Raw genomic sequence first — 14472 nt, forward strand, 5'->3', positions numbered from 1 at the left:
AACGAACATATAGAAGGAAAAGAGAATAAAGAACGAACAGACACCTGAGGCCAGTACTGTGCCGGCCCAATAGTAGCGAGGGGAGCGAACCACCGACGCGAGAAAAAGCGCTGCCCCAATCAGCTACGCCTCGCTTACTGCGAGACGGACGTTCGCCTCGCCCCAACAATCGTATGTAGCGGGCAATCCAGTAACTGTCATTAGTTTTTTTTAAACTAGGTAATTACCCCACGCGTTGCTGTGAAAACATAAAGATTAATTACCGACGACTTACATCTGAAGGAAAAGATCTAAATAAAAAGCTAATAATTTTATTATATAAATATTCCGTACTTGCATTATGTGTAAATCAAGGCATTTCACAACCTTTTGGAAGTAAATAAATTAAATAATTATCTACATATGGCCAGTGACAAAAATAAACATATTGGTATGGTTTGCGTGGGCTGAAAAATATATTAGAGTATGGTGGAGTGGGATGCTTGCATGTTGAGAGAATTAATGATAATGAAATAAGGTTTGCATGAGCTGAAAATATTGTTAGTGGATGCTGATGTGGCACACTTGGTGAGGTGGATGACATGCATGTTGAGAGAATTAGAAGTACTGCATGGGTTGAAAAATATTGTAAGTGAATGCTGACATGGCACACTTGATAAGGTGGATGGCGTGCATGTTGAGAGAATTAGAAGTAGTGGGGGATCAACTATTTAAGTATTGTAGATTTGCGGGGAAGTACCATTTTTTATCTTTTATTTTGTCCCTTTACCCCCTCAGAAAAAAAATCATTTCAAAATTTACTTAGTTAAATGTTCAAGAAAATTAACCATGCATTAAAATAATTCATGGAACGTAATAATTTTTTCACTTAATTTTAAAAACTGTTCATACTACCTTTCAAAACAAATTTTACTTATACTCTAAAAATGTTCACATGTTCAAAAATATGTTCATGACATATTTTTAAAATGCTCATGTAAATGTACAACTTCGTTTGAGTATTTGTAAATAATGTTTGTGCCATACAAAAATTGTTCATGTCATTGAAAAAATAGTCATGCGTTTAAAAATATGTTACATGACAATGTTTTAAATGTTCATGAAATATAAATATCATTAGAGATGCGGGACTAACCTCGGGAGGACGTCGAAGCCAATGGTGTGGAGGTACCCATATCCGGCACGGGCGAACATCCGACGACGCTACCGTTATTAAGCACGGGCAGGCTGGCCACACCCTAAGGGAAGAGGCCGTAGGTGGCCTGGCCTTGTTGCTCACAAATTTGAGCGAGGATGTCTTAAGAAAAGAAAAGAAATTTGAGCGAGGTGGGTGATGCACTGCTCAATCCAAGCCTTCTGGGACATCATCCACCCGCGACTGCTTTCTCTCTTGCAGCCCTTTCATAGCAATGGTCTTTATGTTTGGACGCTAACTGAGGCATCCATCACTCTTCTCCCAAAAAGAAAAAATGCAAACACCTTCGAGGATTTCAGACCAATCAGTATCATCTCGAGATTCATGAAAATCATTTCAAAGAAGAGGAACAAACATTGTCTTCAGCTTGAACGAACCCACCAAGCATGCAACTTGAATTCTTTGACATACACACTAGAATTCTTCGACCACGCTAGTAGACACGCACCTACATATGTGCATTCTCTAACACACAATACACTAAGTTAGCGTTTATACTTCTGTACATAGTTATTAAACAGATATACATGATTATCCATATAGGAAATATCCATCTTACTCTTGGTTGTAGTTATACCTCTGTCTCATATGCCACCAAAAAAGTAGTCACAACTAAGTGGTATTGTATATTCCTATTACTACCAATCTACCACTAGATACCCAATTATGTCACAAACTCCTTAGGTCATGTGAAATATATGTGGATATAACTACATCTAATAATACCAATAGGACTTCTTGTCCATATATATAGACAATTAATTAAGTCGGGCACAATTCAAGAAAACTGTTATATATGAAATTAGGTAACTTATGTACACAAATGACTAATTAAGCTAGATTTATATTTTCTAGGAGGAGCACAACAACATTCGGAAAAGAAGGATTGATCCTGACTCTGAAATCACATGGGAGGAATACAAGTCCATGAAATTTACATCTCATGTATATAGTTTGTCTCTCTTTAGCCTTTCTTTTTCATCACATCAACCATACACACATGATGTAAACTTGTCCATTTTATTGTGTAATTAGTGACATGAGCACGTGTATAAGTTGTATTATTTCATCAGCTTTGTTATTATTTGTAGGTCATACATGAAGCATTAAGGCTGGCTAACATTGCTCCCTTAATGTTTAGAAAAGCAACAGAGGAAGTTCATATTAAAGGTGAGAAGATTGTTCAAAGACATGAGACATGTAGGACAGTAGGATATATATGTTTGTGCGTGTATAGGGAGTGTGTGCACCCTCCTTGTAATCAGAAATTGGGGGAGAGAGACTATATATTGTAGCTATAACACTTTAACTAATGATGTCTTAATATGTCTTCTATATATGCTCGTGATTTGTGCAGGTTACACTCTTCCAAAAGGATCAAAGATCATGGTTAATCCTTCTAGCATTCATCTGGATCCTACGGTTTACAAGGATCCTAGTGTGTTCAATCCCTGGAGGTGGAAGGTTTGTCAAATTTATCAATTTCGAAGGGCTATTCCTTGTTATTCTAATAAACCGGTGCATATGTTTTTATTGTAAAGCAACACAATCTAGTTGAATGATATACGCCTTTTCTAATGTATATGATATTTTATCATAATGTGTAATAGATATTAATGTGATTTTAATTTTTTAGTTAACGTGCATCCACAACATAGCTGGAAATCTATATATTATGAGAAAATAGTAGCTCAAAACCATTCTAATAAAGAAAAAGCAGCTCATGTCCTGTAGCCTTCAGACTAAGTAAAGTTTTTTTGAAGAAAAATACTTAGGCATGGAGGGTACTGGAAATATTTTTCAGGAAGGAATTACAATATTAAAAACAATGTTTCGACAAGGAACTAAAATATTGCAGAATACATGGCTAGTGTTGGGGAACGTAGCAATAATTCAAAATTTTCCTACCTGTCACCAAGATCAATCTATCGAGTCATCTAGCAACGAGAGAGGAGTGGATCTACATACCCTTGTAGATCGCGCGTGGAAGCGTTCAAGAGAACGGGGTTGATGGAGTCGTACTCGTTGTGATCCAAATCACCGATGACCCTAGCGCCGAACGGACGGCACCTCCGTGTTCAACACACGTACGGAGCAGCGACGTCTCCTCCTTCTTGATCCAGCAAGGGGGGAGGAGAGGTTGATGGAGATCCAGCAGCACGACGGCGTGGTGGTGGAAGTAGCGGGATTCCAACAGGGCTTCGCCAAGCGCTGCGGGAGGAGGGAGATGTGTCATGGGAGGGAGAGAGAGGCGCCAGGGCTTAGGTATGGTTGCCCTCCCTTCCCCCCACTATATATAGGGCCAAGGGAGAGGGGGGGGGCGCAGCCTTGGCCCTTCCTCCAAGGAAGGGTGTGGCCAGGGAGGAGTCCCTCCTCCCCAAGGCACCTCGGAGGTGCCTTCCCCCTTTAGGACTCTTCCTTTCCCTCTTCTCTTGGCGCATGGGCCTCTTGGGGCTGGTGCCCTTAGCCCATATAGGCCAAGGCGCACCCCTACAGCCCATGTGACCCCCCGGGGCAGGTGGCCCCACCCGGTGGACCCCCGGGACCCTTCCGGTGGTCCCGGTACAATACCGGTGACCCCGAAACTTGTCCCGATGGCCGAAATAGCACTTCCTATATATAATTCTTTACCTCCGGACCATTGCGGAACTCCTCGTGACGTCCGGGATCTCATCCGGGACTCCGAACAACTTTCGGGTTACTGCATACTAATATCTCTACAACCCTAGCGTCACCGAACCTTAAGTGTGTAGACCCTACGGGTTCGGGAGACATGCAGACATGACCGAGATGACTCTCCGGTCAATAACCAACAGCGGGATCTGGATACCCATGTTGGCTCCCACATGTTCCACGATGATCTCATCGGATGAACCACGATGTCAAGGACTTAATCAATCCCGTATACAATTCCCTTTGTCAATCGGTACGACACTTGCCCGAGATTCGATCGTCGGTATCCCGATACCTTGTTCAATCTCGTTACCGGCAAGTCTCTTTACTCGTTCCGTAACACATCATTCCGTGATCAACTCCTTGATCACATTGTGCACATTATGATGATGTCCTACCGAGTGGGCCCAGAGATACCTCTCCGTCACACGGAGTGACAAATCCCAGTCTCGATTCGTGCCAACCCAACAGACACTTTCGGAGATACCTGTAGTGTACCTTTATAGCCACCCAGTTACGTTGTGACGTTTGGCACACCCAAAGCACTCCTACGGTATCCGGGAGTTGCACAATCTCATGGTCTAAGGAAATGATACTTGACATTAGAAAAGCTTTAGCATACGAACTACACGATCTTTGAGCTAAGCTTAGGATTGGGTCTTGTCCATCACATCATTATCCTAATGATGTGATCCCGTTATCAACGACATCCAATGTCCATGGTCAGGAAACCATAACCATCTATTGATCAACGAGCTAGTCAACTAGAGGCTTACTAGGGACATGGTGTTGTCTATGTATCCACACATGTATCTGAGTTTCCTATCAATACAATTCTAGCATGGATAATAAACGATTATCATGAACAAGGAAATATAATAATAATCAATTTATTATTGCCTCTAAGGCATATTTCCAACAGTCTCCCACTTGCACTAGAGACAATAATCTAGTTCACATCGCCATGTGATTAACACTCACAGGTCACATCGCCATGTTCCAAAGAGTTTACTAGAGTCAATAATCTAGTTCACATCACTATGTGATTAACACTCAATGAGTTCTGGGTTTGATCATGTTGCTTGTGAGAGAGGTTTTAGTCAACGGGTCTGAACCTTTCAGATCCGTGTGTGCTTTACAAATCTCTATGTCATCTCCTAGATGTAGCTACCACGTTCTATTTGGAGCTATTCCAAATAACTGTTCTACTTGGAGCTATTCTAAATTGTTGCTCCTTTATACGTATCCGGCATCTCTACTCAGAGCTATCCGGATAGGTGTTAAGCTTGCATCGACGTAACCCTTTACGACGAACTCTTTTACCACCTCCATAATCGAGAAAAATTCCTTAGTCCACTAGTTACTAAGGATAACTTTGACCGCTGTCCTGTGATCCATTCTTGGATCACTCTTGTACCCCTTGACTGACTCATGGCAAGGCACACTTCAGGTGCGGTACACAACATAGCATACTGTAGAGCCTACGTCTTAAGCATAGGGGACGACCTTCATCCTTTCTCTCTATTTTGCCGTGGTCGAGCTTTAAGTCTTAACTTCATACCTTACAACTCAGGCAAGAACTCCTTCTTTGACTGATCCATCTTGAACACCTTCAAGATCATGTCAAGGTATGTGCTCATTTGAAAGTACATTAAGCGTTTTGATCTATCCTTATAGATCTTGATGCTCAATGTTCAAATAGCTTAATCCAGGCTTTCCATTGAAAAAACACTTTCCAAATAACCCTATATGCTTTCCAGAAATTCTACGTCATTTCTGATCAACAATATGTCAACAACATATATTCATCAAAAATTCTATAGTGCTCCCACTCACTTCTTTGGAAATACAAGTTTCTCATAAACTTTGTATAAACCCAAAATATTTGATCATCATCAAAGCATACATTCCAACTCCGAGATGCTTACTCCAGTCCCTAGAAGGATTGCTGGAGCTTTGCATACTTATTAGCATCTTTCAGGATTGACAAAACCTTCCGGTTTTATCACATACAACCTTTCCTCAAGAAAATCGTCGAGGAAACAATGTTTTGACATCCTATCTGCAAGATTTCATAAATAATGCAGTAATCGCTAATATAATTCCAACAGACTCTTAGCATCGCTACGAGTGAGAAAGTCTCATCATAGTCAACTCCTTGAACTTGTCGGAAAAATCTTAACGACAAGTCGAGCTTTCTTAATGGTGATACTTACCATCATTGTCTGTCTTCCTTTTAAAACCCATCTATACTCAACAGCCTTACGACCATCGAGCCGTTCTGCCAAAGTCTACACTTTGTTTTCATACATGGATCCTCTCTCGGATTTTATGGCCTCGAGCCATTTATCGGAATCCGGGCCCACCATCGCTTCTCCATAGCTCGTAGGTTCATTGTTGTCTAGCAACATGACTTCCAAGATAGGATTACGTACCACTCTAAAGTAGTACGCATCCTTGTCATCCCACGAGGTTTGGTAGTGACTTGATCTGAAGTTTCATGATCACTATCATAAGCTTCCACTTCAATTGGTGTAGGTGCCACAGGAACAACTTCCTGTGCCCTGCCACACACTAGTTGAAGAGACGGTTCAATAACCTCATCAAGTCTCCACCATCCTCCCACTCAATTCTTTCGAGAGAAACTTTTCCTCGAGAAAGAACCCGATTCTAGAAACAATCCCTTATTGCTTTCGAATCTGAGACAGGAGGTATACCCAACTGTTTTGAGTGTCCTATGAAGATGCATTTATCCGCTTTGGGTTCGAGCTTATCAGCCTGACACCTTTTCACATAAGCGTCGCAGCCCCAAACTTTTAAGAAATGATAGCTTAGGTTTCTCTAAACCATAGTTCATACGGTGTCATCTCATCGGAATTACGTGGTGCCCTATTTAAAGTGAATGTGGTTGTCTCTAATACCTAACCCATAAACTATCGTGGTAATTCGATAAGAGACATCATGGTATGCATCATATCCAATAGGGTGCAGTTATGATGTTCGGACACACCATCACACTATGGCGTTCCAGGCTGTATTAGTTGTGAAACAATTTCCACAATGTCTCAATTTTGTGCCAAACTCGTAATTCAGATATTCATCTCTATGATCATATCATAGATCTTTTATCCTCTTGTCACGACGATCTTTCAACTTCACCCTGAAATTACTTGAACCTTTCAATAATTCAGACTCGTGATTCATCAAGTAAATATACTCAACATCTACTCAAATCATCTGTGAAGTAAGAACATAACGATATCCACTACACGCCTCAGCACTCATTGGACTGCACACATCAAAAATGTATTACTTCCAACAAGTTGCTTTCTAGTTCCATTTTACTGAAAACGAGGCTTTCAGTCATCTTGCCCATGTGGTATGATTTGCATGTCTCAAGTGATTCAAAATCAAGTGAGTCCAAACGATCCATCTGTATAGAGTTTCTTCATGCATATCTACCAACAAACATGGTTCGCATGTCTCAATCCTTTCAAAAATGAGTGAGTCCAAAGATCCATCAACATGGAGCTTCTTCATGCGTTTTATACCGATATGACTTAAGTGGCAGTGCCACAAGTAGGTGGTACTATCATTACTATCTTTTGTCATGAACATGTGTATCACTACGATCGAGATTCAATAAACCATTCATTTCAGGTGTAAGACCATTTGAAGGTATTATTCAAATAAACAGAGTAACCATTATTCTCTTTAAATGAATAACCATATTGCGATAGTCATAATCCAATCATGTCTATGCTCAACGCAAACACCAAATAACAATTAGGTTTTAATACCAATCTCGATGGTAGAGGGAGCGTGCGATGCTTGATCATATCAACCCTGGAAACACTTCCAACACATATCGTCAGCTCACCTTTAGCTAGTCTCCGTTTATTCCATAGCCTTTTGTTTCGCGTTACTAACACTTAGCAACTGAACCGGTATCTAATACCCTGGTGCTACTAGGAGTACTAGTAAAGTACACATCAACACAATGTATATCCAATATACTTCTATCGACCTTGCCAGCCTTCTCATCTACCAAGTATCTAGGGTAATTCTGCTCCAGTGGCTGTTCCCCTTATTACAGAAGCACTCAGTCTCGGGTTTGGGTTCAACCTTGGGTTTCTTCACTAGAGCAGCAGTTGAATTGCCGTTTCATGAAGTATCCCTTTGTTCCCTTGCCCTTCTTGAAACTAGTGGTTTCACCAACCATCAACAATTGATGCTCCTTCTTGATTTCTACTTTCGCGGTGTCAAACATCGCGAATATCTCAAGGATCATCATATATGTCCCTGATATATCATAGTTCATCACGAAGCTCTAGCAGCTTGGTGGAATGACTTCGGAGAACCATCACTATTTCATCTGGAAGATCAACTCCCACTCGATTCAAGCGATTGTTGTACTTAGACAATCTGAACACAAGCTCAAAAATTGAGCTTTTCTCCCTTAGTTTGTAGGCTAAGAAAATCGTCAGAGGTCTTATACCTCTTGACGTGGGCACGAGCCTGAAATCCCAATTTCAGCCCTCGAAACATCTCATATGTTTCGCGACGTTTCAAAACCGTCTTCGGTGCCTCAATTCTAAACCGTTTAACTGAACTATCACGTAGTTATCAAAATGTGTATGTCAGATGTTCGCAACATCCACAGACGACGTTCGAGGTTCAGCACACTGAGCGGTGCATTAAGGACATAAGCCTTCTGTGAAGCAATGAGGACAATCCTCAGTTTACGGACCTAGTCCGCATAATTGCTACTATCAACTTTCAACTAAATTTCTCTAGGAACATATCTAAACAGTAGAACTAAAGCGCGAGCTATGACATAATTTGCGAAGACCTTTTGACTATGTTCAGGATAATTAAGTTCATCTTATGAACTCCCACTCAGATAGACATCCCTCTAGTCATCTAAGTGATTACATGATCCGAGTCAACTAGCCGTGTCCGATCATCACGTGAGACGGACTAGTCAACATCGGTGAACATCTTCATGTTGATCGTATCTACCATACGACTCATGCTCGACCTTTCGGTCTCTTGTGTTCCGAGGCCATGTCTGTACATGCTAGGCTCGTCAAGTCAACCTAAGTGTTTCGCGTGTGTAAATCTGGCTTACACCCGTTGTATGTGAACGTAAGAATCTATCACACCCGGTCATCACGTGGTGCTTCGAAACGACGAACTTTCGCAACGGTGCACAGTTAGGGGGAACACTTTCTTGAAATTTTAACGAGGGATCATCTTATTTACTACCGTCGTTCTAAGTAAACAAGATGCAAAAACATGATAAACATCACATGCAATCAAATAGTGACATGATATGGCCAATATCATATTGCTCCTTTAGATCTCCATCTTCGGGGCTCCATGATCATCATCGTCACCGGCATGACACCATGATCTCCATCATCATGATCTCCATCATCGTGTCTTCATGAAGTTGTCACGTCATCTATTACTTCTACTACTATGGCTAACGCTTTAGCAATAAAGTAAAGTAATTACATGACGTTTATATTGACACGTAGGTCATAAATAAATAAAGACAACTCCTATGGCTCCTGCCGGTTGTCATACTCATCGACATGCAAGTCGTGATTCCTATTACAAGAACATGATCAATCTCATACATCACATATATCATTCATCACATCCTTTTGGCCATATCACATCACATAGCATACCCTGCAAAAACAAGTTAGACGTCCTCTAATTGTTGTTTGCATGTTTTACGTGGCTGCTATGGGTTTCTAGCAAGAACGTTTCTTACCTACGCAAAGACCACAACGTGATATGCCAATTGCTATTTACCCTTCATAAGGACCCTTTTCATCGAATCCGATCCGACTGAAGTGGGAGAGACAGACACCCGCTAGCCACCTTATGCAACTAGTGCATGTCAGTCGGTGGAACCAGTCTCACGTAAGAGTACGTGTAAGGTCGGTCCGGGCCGCTTCATCCCATGATGCCACCGAATCAAGATAAGACTAGTAACGGCAAGCATATTGAACAAAATCAACGCCCACAACTACTTTGTGTTCTACTCGTGCATAGAAACTACGCATAGACCTAGCTCATGATGCCACTGTTGGGGAACGTAGCAATAATTCAAAATTTTCCTACGTGTCACCAAGATCAATCTATGGAGTCATCTAGCAGCGAGGGAGGAGTGGATCTACATACCCTTGTAGATCGCACGCGGAAGCGTTCAAGAGAACGGGGTTGATGGAGTCGTACTTGTCGTGATCCAAATCACCGATGATCCTAGCGCCGAACGGACGGCACCTCCGCGTTCAACACGATGTATATCCAATATACTTCTATCGACCTTGCCAGCCTTCTCATCTACCAAGTATCTAGGGTAATTCTGCTCCAGTGGCTGTTCCCCTTATTACAGAAGCACTTAGTCTCGGGTTTGGGTTCAACCTTGGGTTTCTTCACTAGAGCAGCAGCTGAATTGTCGTTTCATGAAGTATCCCTTCTTGCCCTTGCTCTTCTTGAAACTAGTGGTTTCATCAACCATCAACAATTGATGCTCCTGCTTGATTTCTACTTTCGTGGTGTCAAACATCGCGAATATCTCAAGGATCATCATATATGTCCCTGATATATTATAGTTCATCACGAAGCTCTAGCAGCTTGGTGGTAATGACTTCGGAGAAACATCACTATCTCATCTGGAAGATCAACTCCCACTCGATTCAAATGATTGTTGTACTCAGACAATCTGAGCACAAGCTCAACAATTGAGCTTTTCTCCTTAGTTTGCAGGCTAAGAAAATCGTCGGAGGTCTTATACCTTTTGACGTGGGCACGAGCCTGAAATCCCAATTTCAGCCCTCAAAACATCTCATATGTTTTGCGACGTTCCAAAACCGTCTTCGGTGCCTCAATTCTAAACCGTTTAACTGAACTATCACGTAGTTATCAAAATGTGTATGTCAGATGTTCGCAACATCCACAGACGACGTTCGAGGTTCAGCACGCTGAGCGGTGCATTAAGGACATAATCCTTCTATGAAGCAATGAGGACAATCCTCAGTTTACGGACCTAGTCCGCATAATTGCTACTATCAACTTTCAACTAAATTTCTCTAGGAACATAACTAAACAGTAGAACTGAAGCGCGAGCTACGACATAATTTGCAAAGACCTTTTGACTATGTTCAGGATAATTAAGTTCATCTTATGAACTCCCACTCAGATAGACATCCCTCTAGTCATCTAAGCGATTACATGATCCGAGTCAACTAGGACGTGTCCGATCATCACGTGAGACGGACTAGTCATCATCGGTGAACATCTTCATGTTGATCGTATCTTCTATACGACTCATGCTCGACCTTTCGGTCTCTGTGTTCCGAGGCCATGTCTGTACATGCTAGGCTCGTCAAGTTAACCCTAAGTGTTTTGCATGTGTAAAACTGTCTTACACCCGTTGTATGTGAACGTAAGGATCTATCACACCCGATCATCGCGTGGTGCTTCGAAACGACGAACTTTAGCAACGGTGCACAGTTAGGGGAGAACACATTCTTGAAATTGTAATGAGGGATCATCTTATTTACTAACGTCGCTCTAAGCAAATAAGATGCATAAACATGATAAACATCACATGCAATCAAATAATAGTGACATGATATGGCCAATATCATATAGCTCCTTTGATCTCCATCTTGGGGCTCCACGATCATCTTGTCACCGGCATGACACCATGATCTCCATCATCATGATCTCCATCATCGTGTCTCCATGAAGTTGTCACGTCATCTATTACTTCTACTACTACAGCTAACGGTTAGCAATAAAGTAAAGTAATTACATGACGTTTATGTTGACACGCAGGTCATAAATAAATTAAGACAACTCCTATGGCTCCTGCCGGTTGTCATACTCATCGACATGCAAGTCGTGATTCCTATTACAAGAACATGATCAATCTCATACATCACATATATCATTCATCACATCCTTTTGGCCACATCACATCACATAGCATACCCTGCAAAAACAAGTTAGACGTCCTCTAATTGTTGTTTGCATGTTTTACGTGGCTGCTATGGGTTTCTAGCAAGAACGTTTCTTACCTACGCAAAAACCACAACGTGATATGCCAATTGCTATTTACCCTTCATAAGGACCCTTTTCATCGAATCCGATCCGACTAAAGTAGGAGAGACAGACACCCGCTAGCCACCTTATGCATCTAGTGCATGTCAGTCGGTGGAACCAGTCTCACGTAAGAGTACGTGTAAGGTCGGTCCGGGCCGCTTCATCCCACGATGCCGCCGAATCAAGATAAGACTAGTAACGGCAAGCATATTGAACAAAATCAACGCCCACAACTACTTTGTGTTCTACCCGTGCATAGAAACTACGCATAGACCTAGCTCATGATGCCACTGTTGGGGAACGTAGCAATAATTCAAAATTTTCTACGCATCACCAAGATCAATCTATGGAGTCATCTAGCAACGAGGGAGGAGTGGATCTACATACCCTTGTAGATCGCACGCGGAAGCGTTCAAGAGAACGGGGTTGATGGAGTCGTACTTGTCGTGATCCAAATCACCGATGATCCTAGCGCCGAACGGACGGCACCTCCGCGTTCAACACACGTACGGAGCAGCAACGTCTCCTCCTTCTTGATCCAGAAAGGGGGGAGGAGAGGTTGATGGAGATCCAGCAGCACGACGGCATGGTGGTGGAAGTAGCGGGATTCCAACAGGGCTTCGCCAAGCGCTGCGGGAGGAGGGAGATGTGTCATGGGAGGGAGAGGGAGGCGCCAGGGCTTAGGTATGGTTGCCCTCCCTTCCCCCCACTATATATAGGGCCAAGGGAGAGGGGGGGGCAGCCTTGGCCCTTCCTCCAAGGAAGGGTGCGGCCAGGGAGGAGTCCCTCCTCCCCAAGGCACCTCGGAGATGCCTTCCCCCTTTAGGACTCTTCCTTTCCCTCTTCTCTTGGCGCATGGGCCTCTTGGGGCTGGTGCCCTTGGCCCATATAGGCCAAGGCGCACCCCCTACAGCCCATGTGGCCCCCTGGGGCAGGTGGCCCCACCCGGTGGACCCCCGGGACCCTTCCGGTGGTCCCGGTACAATACCGGTGACCCCGAAACTTGTCCCGATGGCCGAAATAGCACTTCCTATATATAATTCTTTACCTCCGGACCATTGCGGAACTCCTCGTGATGTCCGGGATCTCATCCGGGACTCCGAACAACTTTCGGGTTACCGCATACTAATATCTCTACAACCCTAGCGTCACCGAACCTTAAGTGTGTAGACCCTACGGGTTCGGGAGACATGCAGACATGACCGAGATGACTCTCCGGTCAATAACCAACAGCGGGATCTGGATACCCATGTTGGCTCCCACATGTTCCACGATGATCTCATCGGATGAACCACGATGTCAAGGACTTAATCAATCCCGTATACAATTCCCTTTGTCTATCGGTACGACACTTGCCCGAGATTCGATCGTCGGTATCCCGATACCTTGTTCAATCTCGTTACCGGCAAGTCTCTTTACTCGTTCCGTAACACATCATCCCGTGATCAACTCCTTGATCACATTGTGCACATTATGATGATGTCCTACCGAGTGGGCCCAGAGATACCTCTCCGTCACACGGAGTGACAAATCCCAGTCTTGATTCGTGCCAACCCAACAGACACTTTCGGAGATACCTGTAGTGTACCTTTATAGCCACCCAGTTACGTTGTGACTTTTGGCACACCCAAAGCACTCCTACGGTATCCGGGAGTTGCACAATCTCATGGTCTAAGGAAATGATACTTGACATTAGAAAAGCTTTAGCATACGAACTACACGATCTTTGAGCTAAGCTTAGGATTGGGTCTTGTCCATCACATCATTATCCTAATGATGTGATCCCGTTATCAACGACATCCAATGTCCATGGTCAGGAAACCATAACCATCTATTGATCAACGAGCTAGTCAACTAGAGGCTTACTAGGGACATGGTGTTGTCTATGTATCCACACATGTATCTGAGTTTCCTATCAATACAATTCTAGCATGGATAATAAACGATTATCATGAACAAGGAAATATAATAATAATCAATTTATTATTGCCTCTAGGGCATATTTCCAACAGCTAGTTATAATGTTTGGTTCTTTTATCCCAAATTTTTTTCTTGACAAAGCGTTAAAAAGGAGAGTTCTAGGAAAATTTCAAACAAAGGGGGAGTATTTATTGTAATAAAAAAAACTCTCTCTCTCGCTAAAACTTTTGACAACTTTGTACACAGGATACTACTGAACCAGCTGGTGGCTCCTCAAAGGAGTTCATGGCCTTTGGAGGCGGGCTACGATTATGTGTTGGTGCCTGATACATCTCCAACGTATCTATAATTTTTGATTGTTCCATGCTATTATATTATGTGTTTTGGATGTTTATGAGCTTTATTATGCACTTTTATATTATTTTTGGGACTAACCTATTAACCCAGAGCCCAGTGGCAGTTTCTGTTTTTTCCTTGTTTTAGAGTATCGCAGAAAAGGAAAATCAAACGGAGTCCAATTGACCTGAAACTTCATGGAACTTATTTTTGGAAGGAAA

General features: G+C 42.6%; 1 protein-coding gene across 1 annotated transcript; it reads left to right on the plus strand.

The window, feature by feature from the left end:
- Nucleotides 1-2035: 2035 nt before the first annotated feature.
- Nucleotides 2036-14242, plus strand: LOC125538620 (cytochrome P450 87A3-like). Its single transcript, XM_087542617.1, has 4 exons — nt 2036-2140; nt 2287-2365; nt 2553-2659; nt 14162-14242. Exons 1-4 carry the CDS (start codon nt 2123-2125, stop codon nt 14240-14242), a joined length of 285 nt encoding a protein of 94 aa, XP_087398743.1. The 5' UTR covers nt 2036-2122.
- Nucleotides 14243-14472: the final 230 nt, after the last annotated feature.

The sequence above is a fragment of the Triticum urartu genome, chromosome 2A (genome assembly GCF_056163025.1).
Source record: "Triticum urartu cultivar PI428250 chromosome 2A, HENAU_Tu73, whole genome shotgun sequence".
In the NCBI taxonomy this organism is placed as follows: domain Eukaryota; kingdom Viridiplantae; phylum Streptophyta; class Magnoliopsida; order Poales; family Poaceae; genus Triticum; species Triticum urartu.